General features: G+C 43.3%; 2 protein-coding genes across 10 annotated transcripts in view; one reads left to right on the forward strand and one right to left on the reverse strand.

Annotated features, from left to right (window-relative positions):
- ESYT3 (extended synaptotagmin 3) overlaps window positions 1-12,748 on the forward strand; it is a 43,850-nt gene extending 31,102 nt beyond the window's left edge. For 3 of the 8 annotated variants that reach the window (XM_024928414.4, XM_063602955.1, XM_034957486.3), the window contains 13 exons: window positions 1,886-1,934; window positions 2,440-2,529; window positions 2,990-3,052; window positions 3,154-3,216; window positions 3,775-3,843; window positions 4,402-4,488; window positions 5,219-5,368; window positions 6,695-7,191; window positions 7,868-7,966; window positions 8,555-8,686; window positions 10,557-10,662; window positions 10,777-10,826; window positions 11,152-12,748. In XM_024928414.4, coding sequence (XP_024784182.3) covers window positions 1,886-1,934; window positions 2,440-2,529; window positions 2,990-3,052; window positions 3,154-3,216; window positions 3,775-3,843; window positions 4,402-4,488; window positions 5,219-5,368; window positions 6,695-7,191; window positions 7,868-7,966; window positions 8,555-8,686; window positions 10,557-10,662; window positions 10,777-10,826; window positions 11,152-11,188 — 1,492 coding nt within the window. In that variant the 3' untranslated portion in view covers window positions 11,189-12,748. Of the gene's footprint in view, window positions 1-1,885; window positions 1,935-2,439; window positions 2,530-2,989; window positions 3,053-3,153; window positions 3,217-3,774; window positions 3,844-4,401; window positions 4,489-5,218; window positions 5,369-6,694; window positions 7,426-7,867; window positions 7,967-8,554; window positions 8,687-10,556; window positions 10,663-10,776; window positions 10,827-11,151 lie in introns of those variants that run through there. The other 5 variants (XM_008976054.5, XM_008976055.6, XM_055110534.2 and 2 more) reach the window with 5 other exon arrangements.
- The window catches only part of CEP70 (centrosomal protein 70), a 134,729-nt gene that overhangs the window by 4,327 nt on the left and 112,756 nt on the right, over window positions 1-17,646 (reverse strand). For both annotated transcript variants that reach the window (XR_008624898.2, XR_008624899.2), the window contains one exon: window positions 191-227. The gene's annotated coding sequence lies outside the window, so the exon portion shown is untranslated. The remainder of the gene's footprint in view (window positions 1-190; window positions 228-17,646) is intronic.

Raw genomic sequence — 17,646 nt, forward strand, 5'->3', positions numbered from 1 at the left:
TTTGCTTTCTGTCTTCCTGATAATATACCAAGTCCCCATTTGGAGTAGTAGACAAGGCTGGCATGGATGGCCAGATGCTCAGTCCCAAGGAACCCTGGGCCATGCTCTAGGGGGTAGAACCCAGCCCTTCAGGGGTATGAGAGGACTAAAATGATCAGGGTGGGGCTGGCTATCAAAATTGAAAACTTACATGTATTTTGGTCCAGCAGTCCCACTTCCAGGATCTCCTATAAAATAAAAGCCCTAGTGTCTGAAATGTGTATTGCAGAACTATCCATAGAAGAAAAAGAACACCCCCATCCCCTAAATGAACATCTAACCTCAGAGAACACTGGCTGAATGTTTGAATACATTTTCCATTGCCAAACTACAGAATATTCTGCAGCTCTGAAAAACAAGTGGAATCTCTGTGTAGTAACCTGGAGGACACCCATTATGAAGTGGGGGAGAGCAGCTGGGCATAACATGTCATTTGAGTCATCATCTGGGAGAGGAACTTTGAATGCGTATTTTTGCATGTGTTCATGTTAGCAGAGAAAGGCAGGCTGTTAACACTGCTTATCTCAGATGAGGAAGCAGAAAAGGCAGGTTTACCCAAATTTTCAGATTCCTGTGTTGTTTAGCTTGTTTCCAAGATCATGTAATTTTGAAAAGTAGAAACAAAACAAACTGGGAGGGGCACAATCTGACAGTTTCAGAAACAAGCAGAATCTATGTGTATTAGCCTGGATGTTAATACACATAGATTCACCACCAGATGTTGCTTATCATTTTTTATTTTTATCTTAATGAAAACAGTTGCAATTTTTGTAATGTTGCAGATTAGAAGTGTGGCTTGTGGGTCATGCTTTATGTATTAGTAACTGATTTCAGGTGTGTTTTGAGCTTAAGCATGTTTCTTACAGTTACATAGAATTACATTTTCCCCTCTGGCTGTCAGGACCTTCTGGTTGGGCTTGGCTCAGGGTGAGTTAGGGGCAAGCTGAGGTGTGGGTGTTACCTCCTCTCACACACACATGCTGTGTTAGTCCATATTTTATTGCTATAAAGGATACCAGAGGCCAGGTAATTTATAAAGAAAAGAGAGTTTTCTGGCTCATGGTTCTGCAGGCTGTACATGAAGCATAGTGCCAGCATTTACTCAGGGCAGAAGGTGAAGGGGGATCAGGTATGTCACATGGCAAGAGAGAAGGGAGCAACAGGAGTGAGGATGTTCCCGCTTCTTTTTAACAACCAGATCTTGCACGAGCTCATTACTGTGGGGAGGGCACCAAGCCATTCATGAGGGATCTGCCCCCATGACCCAAACACCTCTCACTAGGCCCCGCCCACCTTTAACATATGGGGATCACATTTCAACATGAGATTTGGAGGCGACAGACATCCAAACTACATCACATGCCAACTATACTTTCCCTTGTAGGGCACCTGGGGTAGATTTGGAAATGAAGGGGCATTTGGGGTTATTGACATGACTGTGAGAGGTGGTTCTGCTGGCATTTAAAGGGTACAGGACCAGGAGGCCAAATTTCTGCAATGCATGGGTAGTTTTGCACAATGAAGAATCATCCCACCCAAAATGCTAGTCGCACTGTCACTGAGAAATCCAGATGTGATGTGTCCAGCAGCCTCTGCTTGTCCCTTCTGGGGATGGGAGCCCCCTTCTTCCTCCCCAAGTAGCACACCCAGTGGGAGCAGCCCTGATGGTAGTTAGTCTTTCCTTCACTTGAGCTGATGGTGGTCTCCCATTGGTTCCTTGGGGTAAGATCCTCTGTCTTAATGGCCGCACTCAGATATCTGAAAACAGAGTCCAGTGTGGGCCTCCATGCCCTCTGCTGCTTTCTTCCTCTGAGCTGACCCAATCCCCTCTCCCTGTATATTCCAGCCTGCAGATCTGCCTTGGAGATGTCATGACCAACAGAGTGGTGGATGAGGTACAGTTGGTGCTTGCAACCCTCGGGGGAGTTTCAAGGTAGCCCTTTCCTGTGGACAGCTCCAGCAGCTTGCTTCAGCCCAGCTATTCCTATGCTGTGGTCCCACTCTGTGCTAGGCTGCACACATGTCCATCCTCAGGGCAAGAGCTGGGTGAGGCACAGATGGCTCCAGTGTATTCTCCAGGGCCCTGGCTGGAAGAAGTTTCCCTGGGAAATACCCACAGATTAAGGACCCCAGCAGGGGACAGTCACATTATAGGGGAGGGCAGGCTGGGCCTGGGTTTTTTTTAATCCCACAGTGTAGCACTTCTGTCTTCCTATAACCACATCTCCCAGTCCCTCTGAGCCCAGAGCATACCCTGTCTGGGCTGGTCCACCTTTTCCCATACTAGGACAGGTTTCCCTGTCCCTACTAGGACGCCAGGTCTCAGGACTGGGCTGCCCAGAGAGCATCAGTAGCATCTCCCTGGCCCTTTTCCCTGAGCTTTCTGCCCCTACCCCACAGTGGTTTGTCCTGAATGACACAACCAGCGGGCGGCTGCACCTGCGGCTGGAGTGGCTTTCATTGCTTACTGACAAAGAAGTTCTGACTGAGGTGAGTGTGGGGTGTCAAGGGCTCCCTTGCAGAAAGGTGGAGGAGCACACGTGCCAGATGTGTGCAGGTGGAGGAAGGGTGGGAGATGATGCCCCCTTCTTGCTCACCTCCTGAAGAACATGTCACTCAGCCCGTCTCCACACAGGGCAGCTCCTGATAGCTCTCAGCAAATGTCCTCTGAGCATCTCCATCATCTTTAGATGATGGGGTCCTTAGAACTCTGTGTCAATGCCTGTCCTCCCAGTTCATAGGGAAATCCACTCAGTGTCTAACTTGAATCTGTCATGCACCAGTTATAGTCTTAACCTCAACAAAATGCTAGGTTGTGAGAGGTCCTCCGGCAGCTAGTCTGGAGTGTGAAGGCTAGCTGGCTTTCTTCTGCCATGAGTAGGCTTCTCCAAAATCAGTCTTTCTGTCCTGCTGCTGGGAGTACCCAGTGAGGGTCTGTGTCTGTTTGCAGGACCATGGTGGCCTTTCCACTGCCATTCTCGTGGTCTTCTTGGAGAGTGCCTGCAACTTGCCGGTGAGTGGTGACATGTCCAGAGTGTCACACAAACGCAACAAAGTGCCCATCACTTTCAAATTGTCCTGTGTTGCTTTAACCCCGTTATTCCTGTGCTGCAGAGAAACCCTTTTGACTACCTGAATGGTGAATATCGAGCCAAAAAACTCTCCAGGTTTGCCAGAGTGAGTGAGTGAGTATGTGGCTAAAAACTGCAGGGAGGGCAAATCACAGCTTCTCTCCCCAGAGTAACCACAACCCCATGTCTTCTGGGCCACAGTCTGTGCACACACAGCCTGGGGATAACAAGAGGTGCTGATTGTGGAGTCTACTGTGTGCCAGGCACTAGGCTTGGCAACTCATCCCCCACATTTGTTATCCCTGAGTCTCATGATGACTGTGTCATTCATTTTTATTACCATTTTCTGGGTCACACAGCTAAGAGAAGGAGCCAGATTCCACGCTGTTTTCATAGCCCCAGGGAACGAGAGCCTGTGCCTGGCCAGGCCCAGCTCTGGCTTCTGGTCTTTTAACTTGGAACTGCTTTCTGGGGTTGGTCCTGTCCTGGGGCTTGCACAGTAATGACAGCCCAGGGGGACTGGGGCATTAGAGTAGCTTTCTCTCAAAGAGAAGTAACTGGGTGGCCCCAGTTTCCCCAGATGCTCCTGGGGGTTGGGGGTAGGACTGTCTCAAGCTGATATTGACTATGCCACCTTCACTGTTATGGATTTGATTCCTCACAGAACAAGGTCAGCAAAGACCCTTCTTCCTATGTCAAACTATCTGTAGGCAAGAAGACACATACAAGTAAGGTAAGACAGCTTGGTGTGTAGCCCTGGGGTAAGGAAACAAGGACCCAGCCCTTCTCAGGGAGAGAGGCAAAAGGGAGGGGAATTAACTTATGGTGAATGCCTAGTAGGCACTTGATGTTATTTAGTCTTCAGAATAACCTCACAAAATAGTTTTATAATTCAAGAATCTGAGGATCAGAGATAAATGACTTGACCAAGGACACAGAACTAGGGTTCAAGCTTGGGCATGGTTCTGAAGCCCGTGTCCTTTCCACCAATCATGAATTTTCTCAGTCCAGCAGCAGAAATCCTGTTGGCCTCTCCTCTCCTGAAGTGAGCTCTAAGGCCAATATGATTTTCAGCTCCCCCGTAAAAATTCCTGGCAAACCACTCCCTGCCTTTGAGTGTTGTTGTCCCGTCCTAGTGCCTCCCACTAGCTGTAGCGTGTTTGGGTCTGATCCCAGGGCATATAGGTAAGGTTCCCAATGGTACCTGGTGGTCAGAGTGATAGCAGAGGGTGCCGGTATCCAGCTCTGCCCAACCTAACCCTTCAATGATCTCTCCCTCTTCTGTTCCCAGACCTGTCCCCACAACAAGGACCCTGTGTGGAGCCAGGTGTTCTCCTTCTTTGTGCACAATGTGGCCACTGAGCGGCTCTATCTGAAGGTTTGATGGAAGAAGGGCTCTTGAAACAGAGTTAAGAGGTTTCTAAGCCAGGCGGGCTGGGAAACTTGAAGTGCACCTTGAGCAGGTTCTCCTGGCAGTGTTTAAAGTCAGCCCCTTGTATGTAAGAGAGGACACTGAGGCCCCACAAGGCCTCATCTCCTTAAGGCTAGTGCCTGAGGTCACTGTATAGGGGGATGTGGGAGGATAAATCCTCAAGTCCCTTGACTTTCCCTGCAAAAGGGTCTTTATATTTGCTACACAGTACCCAGAGTAGCCTATCTACACAGGACATTAATAATGGTGTACTTTAAAAAATATATATTTCATTTAATCTTCACAAAAGATCTGTAGAGTAAGCAAAGAGAGGCAAAAACAATGTCTTGTCCAAGATCTCATGACCAACAAGTGGTAGAGCTGGGATCTTTTAGGGCCCTGAGCCCTGCCTGGAGAGCAGCACAGCTCATCAGTCCCCAAAGCCCCCTGGCTCTGGGCATTTAACAGACTAGCTCATACAGATCATAATTGCCTCTACTCTGAGTCACTATCTTCCCTGACAGAAGACAAGGACCAGGTCTGGCCTGATCCCATTCTAGTTTTCAGAATAGGACCAGATGCCCATAGAAGCACAGTACAGACTGAAGTAAACCCAAACTTGGCTGGGGCTCAGATACTAGTAGTGGAGTGGTGGGGCTTGGTTATCCTCTTGTTTTGTGACTGGACCACTGCCCAGGTGCTTGATGATGACCAGGAGTGTGCTCTGGGAATGCTGGAGGTCCCCCTGTGCCAGATCCTCCCCTATGCTGACCTCACTCTTGAGCAGCGCTTTCAGCTGGACCACTCAGGCCTGGACAGCCTCATCTCCATGAGGCTGGTGCTTCGGGTAAATCTCTCCGGTCCCCTGGGGGAGGGGAGGAATAGAGCTCTGGCAGTGGAGCAAGGTGTACTGCCCCAGCACTAAGCACCTGCTGTGTGCCTGGAAGAAGCCAGGAGATGGATTCATGTTTTTCATCAATTTTGAAATACTGAATGGGAGCAAGTCAATATTCGAAGAGATACAGGCTCTTCAAATATTGCCTCTCCTCCGTTCTTCTTAAATTCCTCTCTCTAGAATTTTCTATAATGTACCTTCTCATCTATCCCCCATGTCTCTTGACCTCAACTAAATATTTCCCTTCTCTGTATTCATGGTGGTACATTCTAATTCTCTCAGAGCTATCTTCCAGGCCACTAATTCTTTGGCTATGCCTAGTTTGCTGTTTAACCTGTTCATAGTTTTTTCAATGGTGATTTTTCATTTCTATTTTTATCTTTTCCAAATCTATTTGGTATTTTCTCATAGAATTTTATTATCTTCTCATGTTTATATTCCATCTTTGGTCATTTGAAAATATGTTACAATGTATTAATATGTACTATTATTTGAAGATCTTGGGAGTTAAATTTTGATGTTTGTCTGTTGATGCTTTTTGATGGTGACTCATTTCTGTTTTATAACTTGGATTGCAAACATATGTTCAGTGTTCCTTTATGACCTGGATTGAGGTTGTTCTCTTCCAAGGAGCTTCTGCTTTTGCTGCAGCTCAGTACCTCAGGTGCATTACAAACTTGAGTCCATTTTTGTGTATATTTCTTAACTTTGGGTTTCAAGATCCCATAGGTACCTCATATTTATACTCAAAATTCATATGAGGACAGGCCTATGAGGTGCCATGTTATTAGGAAAGACTTTGTCCCCTCAACCAGAGTACAGGCTGTGACAAACACATGTTCTTGTCATCAGTCTTTGTTGGTAGGCCGAATAATTTTTATCCTAAACTACTTTTTTAACTAAAGAGATCCCACCTTCATGGGTCTTCCCTTCAGCTCCTAGCCTCACAGCCTCTTCTAACTCCCTGAATTCCAAGGTTGATATACAACCCTAGGAAAGCTTAACTTATTTTTCAGATTTTTTCTTTTTTTAACAGAATTATCCTTATTTTCTTGTGAATTTGGCTATGCATTTCAAAGGATGTTTGCTTCATTTTATTTGGCATTTCTAACAAGTTTTTCAGAATATTTGGAACACCATATGTATTACTGGAAATGGAAGTTCCCTAGGAAGGGTCTTTATAATTCACAACTGAGGGGAAAGGGGGAACGGGAAACAATGGCTGAGGTTGTGGAAGTGGTGACTCAGCTCATAAGCCACCCTCTTATCTGCTTGCAGTTCCTGCAAGTGGAGGAACGAGAGCTGGGGAGCCCATACACAGGACCTGAAGCCCTAAAGAAAGGCCCTCTGCTCATCAAGAAAGTGGCTACCAACCAGGGTCCCAAAGCCCAACCTCAGGAAGAAGACCCTACAGATTTGCCATGTCCCCCAGACCCTGCTTCTGATACTAAGGACGCATCCAGGAGTACCACAACCACCACCAGTGCTACCACCGTTGCCACTGAGCCCACATCCCAAGAGACAGGCCCAGAGCCTAAAGGCAAGGACAGTGCCAAAAGGTTCTGTGAGCCCATCGGGGAGAAGAAGAGTCCAGCCACCATCTTCCTGACTGTCCCAGGTCCCCACTCTCCAGGACCCATCAAGTCACCCAGACCCATGAAATGCCCTGCCTCCCCATTCGCATGGCCGCCCAAGAGGCTGGCTCCCAGCATGTCCTCGCTCAACTCCTTGGCCTCTTCTTGCTTTGACCTGGCAGATATCAGCCTCAACATTGAGTATGCACCTCTCTGCTTAATCTTTTCTAAAATCGCCTGTATGAAAAATACCTCGCTGGATGGAAAAGTAGATATGAACTTACATTTCTGTGCAAGTTGTTTTTTCACAAAATATCTTCCTAAGAGGCAGCATGGTGTGGTAGAAAGAACACAGGACAAGGGAGAGAGAGCCAAACAGGCTGTTTATGGCTCTAGCTGCGTACTGACTATAAAATAGATGCTGGACTCTGGTTGGTAAGGTCCCTTCCAGCAGAACCATTGAGTTATACTGGGATGACATGGAAAGCTTAATATGTAGAATTATGTAATAAATGGCTGTCATTTATGAAGGGTTTACTATGGGCTTAGCATGTTACCTGATTTAATTCAACCTTCACAATAACCCTACAAGATGGAACTATCATAAAAGTTTAATAAATTCATCCAAGGTCCCAAAACGAATCATGATACAAAGGCAGATTCCACTTCAGGGTTCCCGTTCTTCCTACTACGAAGTAGGATAATTATACATGAATGCTGGATGGAACTGAATTCCATCTGAAAGTAAACTCACTGTGAATTATTATCCTACATGGCTCTATACTCCTCAAGCAGGAATGCTTCTTTGTCTTTGGGGGTGGCGGAAGAGGGCCAATGCTTGTTATGGCGACAGAAGTGATGGGCTCTTTCTTTACAGAGGTGGGGACCTCAGGCGACGGCAGCTGGGCGAGATTCAGCTCACAGTGCGCTATGTGTGTCTGCGGCGCTGCCTCAGCGTGCTAATCAATGGCTGCAGGTAAAGGGATTCTAGGGCCAGGGAGGTCCTTTGGGAGCATCAGGTGACCATAAATCAGAGTAGGGACACTCAGAGCAATGAAAAGGGCACATAGTCCCAAGATAAATAACACTTTGGGGGAAAAATGAGATTTGAAGGCCTGAACACTGTAATCAAGTCCTCAAAGGGGCACTTTGGCCATCATTCTTCAGTGATGCTGATGGGCTCAAGAGCCAAGGGCTTTGCTCAGATGCAACCACTGCAAGACTGTCTGGAGTGGCTAGTAGCCAGTACATTTTCCAAGTGAGAATCTCAAACTTCCCTTAGAAGGAAAGTATTTGCTCTACTCCAAGCATTATAAAGATGCGTGTTATCAAAACCATGCATCTGATATTTTGTCCTCTAAATTCTACAGACTATTACTTTTGATCATCAGGACCACTGAGCATTTTTATCCTCAAGCGTATCTAATGCTGAATGGCTAATATGGCCTTCTCTCAAATGTTTGAAGTGTTTGAAACTCTCAAACACTGCAACTCTCAAATGTTTCAGTGTTTGAAAACCAGGGCCCCCCCCTTTTTTTCCCTAATGTCTTTGACACCAAATCAGAAACCTAACACCATGTACCAGCAGTGGAGCTGATCCCTACGTCCGTGTCTACTTGTTGCCAGAAAGGAAGTGGGCATGTCGTAAGAAGACTTCAGTGAAGCGGAAGACCTTGGAACCCCTGTTTGATGAGACGTAAGTGGGCTGGTGGCCTGCCTAGAGTGCCTCACCCATTCAAGTATTTGCCGAGTACCTGTTATGTTGCCTGGCAGCCTGCCAGATGCTGGAAGGGGCTATGGCTGAACAAGACAACATAGTCTATGACTTCATGAAGCTTCTGTACGTTAGTGGGGAAAATGGAGTGCCAGAGAAGTTTATCAAAATGGCCACCTACATTTACTGCTCATAGAGGCTAAAGTGTTCCTGAATATGGAATGTTCCCTACTCTTTCTGTTTAAATGAAGTCTCTCTGGTAGTAAAAAGATTTGAATGTTCAAATATTTTTTTGATCTGTTTTAATTCCAGCAGTTAAACATTCCTTGAGCCTGAGGACCTAAAGTTTCCTCTAAAGCTTGCAGCTCTTTGGCCTGTCTTCCCTCCTGCAACAAAACATAGGTGATGGGTAGAGGAGATACCCTCCCCTTCTCCACAAAGGCTTGTCCACCTGTGTCCTTGGGGACAAGGGTGACTCTAATCACATTAATTGCTTTTGATGGGCCAGTGGTGGCAAGTCTCATCCCAAATATTTTTATTCTTAGAAGTCTGAATCTCATCAGCGTGTACCTTCTGCTTCAGGGTTCTAAAAAGACATTTCTAGCCAGCTTAGGAAAATATTACATCTCATAATTTTCCTGGCCAATAACTTTTTTAAAAAGGGTTACACTGAGTCCTCTTTGGGCCATATCTAAGAACTATTATGTTCCTTCAAGAGCTACACTTTGAGTTCATCAGTATCAAGAAAAGGGTATGAGGAAGAGAGACTATTCATTCAACATTTACTGAATGCTTTATGCCAGGCAGCATCCTATACTCTAGAGCCACACAAGTAAGAGATTTTGCCTTCAAAGGGAGCTCTGACATAATTATAAAAAGATGTCAAAATTGTGGTGTGGTAGCTACTACGTGGCTAAGGGATTAAAAAAAATTATGTGGGAATATATGAGGGAAGAGGTTTAACATTTGACTTTGACTTTTGTGACAAACCTAAATCTGTTACTAATTCTCAAAAGTATGACAGCAAGATAAGCCTGGACTATCTGGAAGGCAGAGTTGGCAGCCTCCACCCTAAAAATAAACCTAAAAGTAAGAGGTTTCCTCTGCCTTACTCCATAGGAGGTGGCCACTGTTTGTTTTCCATGCAACTGTAGCAAACCTAACTGTTCAGTGTTCTAGCCCTTAGCTGGTAAGAAAAAAACTGAGAAGGGGGTTGAGGTGGTCCTATGAATAGGTACTGTTCAGGGTGAGGAGGGCCAGCTAAAAGAGTGGTAGCCAGGGGCAGGTGTGGTGGCTCACACCTGTAATCCCAGCACTTTGGGAGGCTGCGGCAGGCAGATTATCTGAGGTCGGGAGTTTGAGACCAGCCTGACCAACATGGTGAAACCCTATCTCTACTAAAAACACAAAAAATTAGCCAGGTGTGGTGGTGCATGCCTGTAATCCCAGCTACTCGGGAGGAGGCTGAGGCAGAATTGATTGAACCCAGGAGGTTGCGGTGAGCCAAGATTGCGCCATTGCACTCCAGCCTGGGCGACAGAGCGAAACTCCGTCTCAAAAAGAAGAGTGGTAGCAAAGGTAGAATTGGAGAAAGATAGATGCAAACTAAGCCACAGCAGTCTGAGGCACTTCTAGGCAAACAGCCTCTTAATACTTCTGGATTTTGTGAACAACACTGGACAGTGATTATTTGTAATAATGATACATCGTGAGTAGTTATGAGCCAGTCCTGCTCTAGGTGCTCCTAATAGTCTGTACCTTCTGTTTTAGTAGGGAAATGGATGAAGCACTTTAGATTTTCAAGAAAACTGAATGAAATGCGTAATTCTCACTTCCTTTTTGCTTCCTAAAGATTTGAATTTTTTGTTCCCATGGAAGAAGTAAAGAAGAGGTCACTAGATGTTGCAGTGAAAAATAGTAGGCCACTTGGCTCACACAGAAGAAAGGAGTTAGGAAAAGTAAGTACAAGAGATATTTGATATACCAAGGAGATTATGATCAATTCGCCTTATCCCAATTTCTTTCCTTAATGCAGTGTTTTGGAGGGGAACTAATTATTTGTGATTATTTAGGTACTGATTGACTTATCAAAAGAAGATCTGATTAAGGGCTTTTCACAATGGTAAGTGTGCCCTTTCATTTTATCACTGTTATCCTGCTATTCAAGACAGTTTTCCCTTTTCAGTACTGTTTCAGCTCCTTTGGTTATCAAGAAGGGAGGGAGATGAACACCTTTATTTAAGGCTTTACTGCCTGCAGCTCTCACTGATACCCTAAAAGACACCTGTAAACTCTAGCCTTAACCCTGAACCCTGGCTGGCCAACTTACAGAGAGACAGGTTCTGCTGGTCTTACAGAGGCCCAGGCAGGCAGGACTAGGCAGTTTGTCCTGTTACCACAACACACTGTCATTACTAACGTTAAGTCCAAACCTAACTGTCTTACAGGTATGAGCTGACTCCAAATGGACAGCCCAGAAGCTGATGATGAGAATTCTTATCACTCACCTTTATATTAAAATGTATATATATGTATATATTTTTTCCTTTGGATCACTTACATCCAATATATGTATATTTTGTCATTTAAATCAGAACAACCACTTGAAATTATATACATATAATTCTTGTGCGGAATTTAACTCCATGACTGAATAGCATAAGGAAGAGGTTATTTAAAAGCAAGAACTACTTTTTTTGGTTGGATTTTTTTGTTCAAGTCCAGAAAGAAATGTTATATTTGTGCCTACTAAATTATCCAAACCTCAGTGTTTATATACTTAAACAAGTGCCACTTTTTAGTAGATAATTATATACCATCTGATTTAGGACTTACCTGAATGTATGTACCAGAAAGTGTCCTGCCTCTGGCATAGGGGCTGGGGGAGGTCTGTTTCTGGAGCCACTACCACATTCCTGGGCAGTGACTGGCCAAAGGGAAGTCACTTTTTTATGGAAATAGAAAGTGACCCAACTCAAAACTGCCAAGAGCTAACACTGCCAAAGCCCTTCTGGCTGCCACCTGTGGTACTTGTATGCCTGGATATTTGTTCTTTTATTTGACCTGGAGCTAAAAATGTATTTCCCTACTGGCAAAAATGTTATACTGATATACTTAAATACCTTGAGTTAAATACTCTTGTGTAGTCTAAGGGCCAAACTCCAGCGTGTAGCATTATTTCCATAGGAAAATGCAAACCAAGTTCCAAACCCAGGTCTGTGTCTGACTCTCATAGCAAAGCACTGGAGACTGCTGAAGAGTGTCACCATCAGAGAAAAGGAAGCTTTCAGATAAGTTTAGGCTATTCAACTTTTCTAAAGAGATGGTTGGTTCACCTAAATAACATGTTAAAAGCAAAATATGTAAATTATATGCTTAAACAAGCGCCTCTTTTACATTTCAGACTTTACAAGACCAAATATACTTCTCATCCCCTCCAACATTCCTGGACCTCCTCTTCTCTCTTACCAACACAGACGACACTACCTGCTGTCAGTTTTCTGTCTCTGCTTCTGCCTTCACTGCCACTTTTCTGAAGCAGGGCAACATTCGAGAACAAAGTTTTGTCATGTTACTCTTATTCCAGTTTTCTGCCATCTGATTCACATGCAGATGTTCTATTCCAGAATAGTCCAAATACTGTGCTCTGCCGACTCAAGTCATGTCTCAAACCTATTTCCTCTATTAAGTCAGTCAATCCATAGTGAAATGGACTCTTCCCACTGCCTGTAGCATTTACTGTTGATACTGAGTATTTTCCATTTTAATAGTTCCCAGCCTTTATAACACTAAGTTTTAAGAAATGTTGATTAGGCATCTGCTAAGGTTACATGCTAAGCAGCTACTTATATTGTATTTGGTATTTAATATTTGTTTATTCTCCAATTGAACAGTAGGGAACAATTCAAGCTACTTGAATTGTTTTTCACCCTCACCATCCAAGACCGTGTTAAGTACATAGAAGATGCATGGTGAAATTCGTTTCTGCTGAGGTTTCTATTTTAAATGGCAAATTCTCATAATAAAATGGAGCATTGATGCCTACCCTGTCTACCTTATGATGGCATTCTAATTGCCCCCTAAATAGACAAGTGCCTTGAAAATGGAGAAGCACCAGAGAAATAAGGGAATGTATCATATGTACATCGAAACATTAGCAACCTTAAAACGGCAGATAAGTGAAAACCTACCCCTCTTCTTCCAAACTTAAACCACAAACATTTATTTTAAACGTGGTCAATTGAACCGTTTTTACCTGTGTCAGGCAACACAGTACCTGGTGATGGTCTGAAGAGGAGTTAAAATGTTGAAGGGAACCAGAATTTTAGTACACAGCAGACAGGAGGCAAGGTTATATAGGCACTGTGTGAGGGGCAGGGAGCCTGAAAAGTTGTTAATACCTTGGCTGCCACTGAGGACAAGAATTGGTTTTCAGCAGTGGGTGGAAACAATCAGCTAATATGCAGGAGCATAGGGTCTGAAGTTAACATCATCTTGGTACAGAAACCCCCAAACCTAAGACGGAATGTGAATATTGGTTTAGAACCTGGAAGCCTGTGAAGCCTTGATGGAGGCAACCATAAAATTGGCCCCACAGGGTTGCCACTCCCATCCAGGGCACATGTGCGACAACTGCAGCAGATGGCTGTCACTAAAGGGAAACTCACGGGCAAAAATTGTGAAACAAACAAAAACAGACTTTAAAAAAAATATAAAGTACACAGGAATATCAAACTGAAAAATAGCCATAGATAATATTTCAGCAAGAAGGAAAATGTACCAGTAAGGCAGAAATAGCATGTGAGAAGCAGTGGAAAGCAAAGAAATCCATAAAATACGTTGGCAAACCTAAGCAAGTTTTGATGATTGTTCACAAGATATAAACAAATAACCAAAGATTTTTGCAAGCGTTCAGAAACATAGTAGAACTAAAATGTTAGTACTAACAACTAAGAAGGGCAGCTAGGCTGATTAAGAAAGTAAGTATTCAAGACCATATCTTATTTAGGAAGCTAAAGATACTCATCTTAAAAATATAACTCTGTGTGAGTCACTAATTCATTACCTCTCAGCTTCAAATTGACGTCTGTCTCCTTTGCTGCTTTCCCAGCAGGCTGATGTTTGGCTTTGCCAATAGGGGGCGATGGAAGGACACTCTATAGCAGGAAGAAGGGGCTTTTCTTCTGATGTTTTCCATGGCTGCTAGCTAATTGGCATACAGAGCTGTTCTCAATCACCTAAGTACCCCCACAGTTTACCCTTGGCTCATGCCCTAAGAACCATGGCCTTCATGTTTTATCAGCAGGCAACACCTTTTGGCAAGTTTCTTAGCCACAAGTGGGTTGCATGGTCCTATGGCTGCCAGAGGAAATCTAAATCTCAGCCTGGTAGGGAGGCACTTAGTTTCTAACTTCCTTTCCTGTTCACTCTCCCTTACCCCTGGGGGTAAGGATCTGCATCCCGAAGTTGCTATTCTGTATCCCCTAGAGTCCACTTCTACCCCGTTTAGTAGTAAATACAAGAATTGCTAACCAGTAAAAGGTGGTTAAGTTTTTCATGTTTGGTTACCTGTGCAATGTGGTTTCTGTCTCCTAAGTATGTATTCAAAATTGCAAGATAACTATGAAAATAGAGTAATAGCAGAAAGCCAATAAAGTTGATATACACAACTTCCAAATTAGCAGTGAAGAAGAAAAGGTTATAAAGAAAAATCAACCCTGCAAAAAGTAGGAGGGGAAAGCAAAGACATAAGTAGACAATACAAAAGATGGTCAAGCTACGTCTAAATATATTTGTAATTACAATAAACAACACTATTAAAATCTAGAATGTCAAAAGTAAAAAGCAGTTATATGCTGTTTATAAGAGGTTCACATCAAACAGAAATGTTGAAAGTAAAAAGATTAAAAGATCCATCCAAGAATCATTTAGATTTCTGTTTATATTAATGGCAGCAAACAATATATTAAGAAACAGATGCTCCCTATTGCCACTTCTATTCAACAATGTATTGCAGCCTGAGTAATAGGGCAAAAATAGGTACATCTAACCAAAACTTCTATGTGCAGATGATATGATCATGAGCATGAAATCCAAGATAATCTAAATTGCTAGAATTAACCAGAAAGTCTTCAGCAAGCTTGCTTGATACAATGTTAAAAAAAACTGTAGTTCTGTTCCCTAAGAGAAAATAAGTGCATAAAAATATCAATCTATATGAATACATTCAACAACCCCTATAAGAAAACTAAAACTTTTTAAATAAATGTTAAACCTAAAATGGACAGCTATGCCACGTTTGAGGTTGGAAAACCCAACAAATGCCATTTCTCTCCAAATTATATGTTTAATGAAAGCCCAATAAATCAACAGGTTGTGTGTGTAACTTGATAAGCAGATTCAATGTACATGGAACTACAAAAGGTAGAAAGCCGCCTACTCAACACCAAAGTTCATTTTCAAGCTGTAATAACTAAGACAGAATGGTACTAGTGCAGGGAGCCAACTGGGCCAAAAGAACAGATAAGAGCCCAGAAACAGACCCATTCACATATACTCAATTTATGACAGAGGTAGCACTGTGAACAAAGGGAAAAGATAGACTTTTCAATAAAAGGTGCTGGGACAATTGGATATTCATGTGAGAAAATACGAAATGGTCCTTTACTCATATCACATTCAAAAATCAATCAACTCCAGGTATATTAGACTGTGTAAAGCAAAACTATACAGCTGTAAGATAATATAGGAGAATAATTTCACAACTTGTGACTAAGGCAAGATTTCATAACACGCAAAGAGCACTAACTAAAAGACCACACATCTCTCCGTGAAAATTAGGTACTTCTGTTCATAAAAATAAACTATAGGCTGGTGCGGTGGCACACACTTGTAGTCCCAACTACTTGGAAGGCCGAGGTGGGAGGGACCACTTGAGCCCAGGTGTTCAAAGGCCAGCCTGGGCAACACAGTGAGATCCCATCTTTTTTTTTTTTTTGAGATGGAGTCTCGCTCGGTCACCCAGGCTGGAGTGCAGTGGCATGATCTCAGCTCACTGCAACCTCCGCTTCCTGGGTTCAAGTGATTCTCCTGCCTCAGCCTCCTGAGTAGCTGGGACTACAGGCACGTGCCACCACGCCAGGCTAATTTTTTGTATTTTTAGCAGAGACAGGGTTTCACTGTGTTAGCCAAGATGGTCTCGATCTCCTGACCTCGTGATCTGCCTGCCTCGGCCTCCCAAAGTGCTGGGATTACAGGCATGAGCCACCACGCCCGACTGAGATCCCATCTCTTTAAAAAACAAAAAACAAACAAAACACTATGGGAGGGCCGGACACGGTGGCTCACACCTGTAATCCCAGCACTTTGGGAGGTCAAGGCAGGCGGATCACGAGGTCAGGAGATGGAGACCATCCTGGCTAACACAGTGAAACCCCACCTCTGCTAAAAATACAAAAAATTAGCCGGGCATTGTGGCACGCGCCTGTAGTCCCAGCTACCCAGGAGGCTGAGGCAGGAGAATCACTTGAACCCGGGAGGCGGAGGTTGCAGTGAGCCGAGATCCTGCCACTGCATGTCTCAAAAAAAAAAAACCAAAAAACAAGAAAACAAAAACAAACACTACGGGAAAATGGAAAGATAGGTCACAGAATGGAAGAAGACATTTGTAACACATATAGCTGTCAAAGTGCTCATGTCCAGAATATATAAGTAACTTTTACAAATTACTAAGTTAATCCAATAGAAAAATGGGCAAAAGACACAGAAGCACTTCAAAAATGACATACAAAAGTCCAATAAACAAAGGAAAAGTTGCTTAACTTCATTAGTGATCATCAGGGAAATAAATAATATTAAAACGACAATAATAGCTCTATACATTGGCAAAAAGGATGTGGAAAAGTGGGAGGTTTCATGCATTGCTGTGGGAGGAGTATAAATGGGTACAACCACTTTGGAGAGTAGTTTTGCATTTTCTCCTAAAGTTGAAGATAACATTCCCTACCAAAGTCACCACTCTGTACACCTCCAGAAGCTTCATTCACGTTGTTATCTATAGAAATGCTACTGCCTCAAGTTGTACAGTAGTACATGGCCTGTGTGACTATACACATTTCCCCTTTGTTTCCCCTATGACCCAGTTGTATATATCTCAGTTCTGGATATATACTCTAGAAAACCTGTATACAAGTGTATGACGATGCACGTTGATAGCAGTACTATTCACAGTAGCCAAGAACTGAAAATGACCCAAATGCCAACTTCTAGTAGAACAAATGAATTGTGGAATATTCATAGATGGAATACTATAGAGCAATGAGAACAAATGACCTGAACCTAACAAAAACAACATGGATGCACAGTACAAACGTAATACTGAACGAAATAAATATTTTTAATATACACAATATGATTCCAGCTTTATAAAAACAGTCAAAACTACATTGGTTTAGGCATATACAGACACACAAAAGTGGCAGAGGTATTTGGAAAAAAAAACCAAGGAAGTGATAAAAGTCAGGATAATAGGAGGGAGGGGAGAAGGTGGGGAAGGATTACCAGGGGCAAAGAAAACTTTTGGAATGATGAGTATGTCTGTTAGATTGTGGTGATGATTTCACAGGTGTATAGTATATATCAGAACTTATCAAATTGTGTGTATACTTTGAATATGTACAGTTTATTATATGTCAAGGATACATCAATAAAACTTTTAAAATCAACATTTTACATTTTAAATAAATATTGTTAACTGCACTATTCTTATTTTTAATAATAAAAATTGGATAAAAGTGGATCCGATAGGGAAAGCCTAAAGCTATTTCTATTAGTGGCACTATCCTGGCCCTTGAGGCACCTTCAATAAAGCCCTAGCCCTCTGAAGAAGAGTATGAAAATTTCTGTTTTAAACTAAGTCTTAACCACAGGCTCTTAAGCCAGCT

This window comes from Pan paniscus, chromosome 2 (genome assembly GCF_029289425.2).
Source record: "Pan paniscus chromosome 2, NHGRI_mPanPan1-v2.0_pri, whole genome shotgun sequence".
Taxonomy (NCBI): Eukaryota; Metazoa; Chordata; class Mammalia; order Primates; family Hominidae; genus Pan; species Pan paniscus.